The 4,418-nt window shown below is 31.4% G+C and overlaps 1 protein-coding gene across 1 annotated transcript in view; it reads right to left on the minus strand.

Moving 5' to 3' along the window:
• Positions 1,529-4,418, minus strand: part of LOC107609560 (phosphoinositide phospholipase C 4) — a 4,483-nt gene continuing 1,593 nt past the window's right edge. The window contains exons 3-9 of the mRNA XM_016311560.2: positions 4,113-4,248; positions 3,797-4,030; positions 3,462-3,697; positions 3,208-3,325; positions 2,809-2,961; positions 2,637-2,723; positions 1,529-2,046 (exon numbers count right to left, since the gene is read on the minus strand). Of these exons, the coding sequence (XP_016167046.1) occupies positions 1,753-2,046; positions 2,637-2,723; positions 2,809-2,961; positions 3,208-3,325; positions 3,462-3,697; positions 3,797-4,030; positions 4,113-4,248 (1,258 nt within the window). The 3' untranslated portion in view covers positions 1,529-1,752. The remainder of the gene's footprint in view (positions 2,047-2,636; positions 2,724-2,808; positions 2,962-3,207; positions 3,326-3,461; positions 3,698-3,796; positions 4,031-4,112; positions 4,249-4,418) is intronic.

Raw genomic sequence — 4,418 nt, forward strand, 5'->3', positions numbered from 1 at the left:
AAATGACGACCATTTAGTAAAAAAAATTTACGATAATTTATATAATGTAAACTTAAAATTAATATTTAAGTTCCGAAATATTTTATGGTCTACAAATTGGTCAAACTAAAAAATTAATTATTCTTATAAATCTAAATCTTCTATAAAAAAAATCAGAAAATATATGATAAAAATATGCTTATGCAGTACTATACTCTAAGAAATGCTCAAATAACAACTATTGAATTTGTATATGATTAAATAAAAATATAAACAACATTTCGTAGAGATAAATGTCATCTACAAATGCATAACTTGTTAGGATAGTCTCTTTAATAAATAGTCGCAAATTCAAGTCTGGTTTATACAATAATTTAATATTGAATAAGACAATTTTTTTTAGTAGAGAATCTCAAATAGTTGAATGCAACTACTTATAGTCTTATTTATAATAAGAACTAAGAGGAGTAAAATGATTTAAAAAACCAAAAAAGAAAAGAAAAGAACACTGTTTCTTTGCGGCCACGCCTAGTAAAAACTTGAAAATGTACAACATAACAACAGGAGCATCATATTCATATCCCTGCAGTTTTTCCTGATTCCTAGTTCATATACCAAGTTGATACTGAAATACTAGACTCTTTTTTTTTTAATTCTACTACAAATATAAAAGATTATATTTAAAGTTTGATTATAATTTCAATTTTTCACACATGGATTATTATTTAGATCACCTTTAGTTTGAACTTATTTGACTTTGAGTAATTTATGTTAGCTTGGGGTGACTTATTAAAATTCTTTTAATTTTAACACTAGTGTTTTTATTTATAACGGTTAGAATTTTACTTATAAAAATAGTGTCACTTAAACCAATTAAGATTTTATCTTCAAACTCAATTTGGGTTATTGTTCTTTATTATTTGATTCAATTCCATGGAAAGTGTATAGATAACTAATATAGAAACCCTCTCTAAAGGGGCAATAATTTTATCTTCAAACTTAACGTTAGGAATATTCATTGTAATGCAGGGGTAAAGCTAGCTACTTGAAGTAAGATAAACATTCACATTGAGTACATAGGTGAAAAAGGGATTTGACATCTCATAGCAAAACAAATTTGAAGCAAACCCTCACTTGTGGGTCAATTAGGAGGCTGTTTTAACTTGGGAAATATTATTTAATGTTTAAAATTACATTTTTAGAAATTATAATCCAAAAATATTAATTTATCAACAAAAAAAGAATTTAGAATAATATACATTAATAACACTAGAATTCGTCGTCAATTTCATCATATTGAGGCTAATCAATCACATTACAACTCAACATCCTATCAAAATTCATCATTACATTGGGACTAAAGTTCACATTGGGACACAACTTTACATTGATATCCTTCTTCGGATTCTAAAAATCTTATGTTAACATACTGAGTCTATTATTTTTATTTATCGTTCCATTTTTTATATTTCTATTTCGTAACTCTTTTTTGCTAGTGTCGGCCATAGCAAGAGAAATGCACCTAAAAAAGGTTTATGCTCAAGCTCAGTTAACAAAATAGACCTTCGGTTAGCGATCATGTGCCTCTCACATGATTTATTACATCGACATAATTGTCCTCTTGGAAAAACAAAACTAAGAAAAATAATTCCTTTTCATCAAATGTGTGAATCAAACCCATACATAATTAAACTATCAAACAAGTCAATTGTAGCATTTTTCATTTTTACATTAAAATGAAAAAAAAAAAATTCCTAAGTACAAAACAATATCTTAGATGAACTCAAATCGCATGAGAAGCCTAACTGAGTTATACTTCTCCCCTTTGCGGTCATAGAGTGGAACTGCACGGATCCCTTGCTTTAGTTCAGCAACTGGTAAGCAAGTTTGGCCTGCAAAATCATCCGTTTCAGACATGTCATATTCATGCACTTCAACTCTCAGCAATGCAAGTTCTGGAACTCTTAAAGGGAATGTGAATTCTTCTTCCCAAGTAGGTATCCAATTATCTTCTATGATCTTTGTTTTCTTCATTATCTGATCTGCCGGCGCCCCAGCTATACCAACCTGCAAGTAAAGAATGTGAAAAATGATTTATCCTCTTAATCTATCCTTCTAAACATGCTCCTAATTACTAAAGAGAGAAAGAATACATTAAATTCCACTATTTGAAGAAAAATGATTGAATGAATACATCTGTTTTTTCTTTTAATTTGGTATTAGAATGATGAGTAGGAAGATTATTAGAAGACTATATCATTACCCTAAGAACATTGCATTAACACTCATGTACTTTCTGTCAATATTACATAGAATATTTTCTATCTTGAGATTAGCTAATATATACTAGCTTACACAAATAACACAAACATGTTACACAATCAATATTGCTAAAATATAACAAAGGACAACCAACATTGGTTTATAAGGAGTTATACTGTAAACCAAGGATAATAGGGCAGCTTAATGCGCAAGTGTCCTAGATATATATAAAGTTTGGCGAGGGTAAATCCGTGCAGCTTTTACCCGTCACAAGCAGAGATCCTATTTCCAAAACTAAAATATGTGAACTTCAAGTCACAAGATAGCATCTTTCAAATCGCAGGCTTACCCTGAAGTTGAGGACAAATAAAAAGAAAGAAAAGAAAAATTCTCACCCTGGCATAAAAATCTGGCGGAGAATAAGTGTCGAAATGAGTTTGTTTAAAGTCCATACGCCATCCATCTCCGAGATATACTTTCACCTATCCAATGAGATTAAATTAAAAACAATATGAAAACTGCACATTGCTAACTTTTGTGTTTCTCACAGTTTGATAGAATCCTTACCTTTAGAGTTTTTCTCACTGGCAAATCATCTTTTGGATTGAATACCTCATTATTTGGACCTACATTCATAAGAAACTCTGGCTTTTTCACATAACCACATCCTCCGTTGGATCTAAACATTCCATGCATCAACCATAAATTTCTGCCATATCCCTGCCATCAGAACTAACGATCAGTCTAATGTTTACAGTTTATAGAGTTTTATAGCTTGAAGAATGAGACAATATGAAAGGAAAGGATTGATCAATCCATCAATACGAATCAAAAAACATTGTAAGTCAAAATTTACAAAACAAACAAACTAGTAAAAATTAAACATAAAAAATTCTAAGACTCAAAAGCGCATTTTATATGTCATGATCCAGAATAAAGGACAGAAAATGGAACGAAAATTAAAACCTGCATGTTGAATGCAACCATTTGAGCACCATGCATCCAGCCAATCATTGGCTTGTAGTTAGAGGAATTGAACCTTGTACCCTTGGGGTACACCCTCAAAAAGTTCTTCTGGGTGAATCTGTTATACAAAATCGAAATCCTTATAGACATATTGTTGAAGAATTTTCTGGAAATTGGAATAGAAGTAGCAGATCATTTGGATATAATGGTAGAATATTACTGATATTTGTAAAGAAACCTTATATTACTCTTACCTAATAAGATCAGTTCCAAGTGACTCAGTAGCCTTTTCAAGAGCTTGTTCACTTAAGCTAAGTCGTCTAACTTTATCATTTTCAACTTTTAATGCGTCCTTCAGAGTAGTACCCTTCGGTTTTCCAGCATGAATAGCGATGAGATGCTTATAACTAGGAGCTTCAGATGAGCATAACTCAGGAGCTAAATCATCGACGGCATCATCTTCGCTGTGTTGATTTGGATCAGAATCACCCTATAAGGAAATAGAATTAAGTCTTAGAAGACACAAGGAAATGGAGATTGGTGTATTGACAAAATGGAGAACACTTTAAAAGTGCGATTCCAAGCTCACCACATCATTTTCATTTTGATTTTTTGTTGAGACCTCCTTCCCCCATTCATCGTCATCAGAATCCTTTGATTTTTCTGATTTAAAGGAATTATTCTCCTTGACAGTTTCAGCGTACTCCTTTGGAGGCTTTGTTGAGATCAAGATCCGACCCTTCAATTCTTCGGGGGAAGGAAACTCTTTCAGAGTTTCATGATTTGGACAAAACAACATATCTCCAAATGTTTTAGTAAGCATCTAACATCAAAATAGCATTATGATTCAGTTCAAAAGCTAGATCAAACACAGTGACTTACTCCTTTAAGACATTAAATATTACCTGAGCAACCTTAGCTTGAAGGTCTGGTGTAAGATGGTCTTCCAGTGTTATTATGACTGGGTATGGAGATGCAGCGAAAGCATGTTCTTTAATTGATTTCAAACATTTAATTAGCTCAACAGGAGTTGTCAATGTCCTATATAAACAGGTTTAAGGTACTTAGGAATCTTCTAGAAACCATATCTATGAAATTATGCACAAATTTGGAATCAAGTATCGACTACTATATATATATATATAATAGTTCCAAAGACAATATCTTGTTTGACCTTCTATTTAACCTTTTTACTCTTAATAAGGAGAATG

Source organism: Arachis ipaensis, chromosome B07 (genome assembly GCF_000816755.2).
Source record: "Arachis ipaensis cultivar K30076 chromosome B07, Araip1.1, whole genome shotgun sequence".
In the NCBI taxonomy this organism is placed as follows: domain Eukaryota; kingdom Viridiplantae; phylum Streptophyta; class Magnoliopsida; order Fabales; family Fabaceae; genus Arachis; species Arachis ipaensis.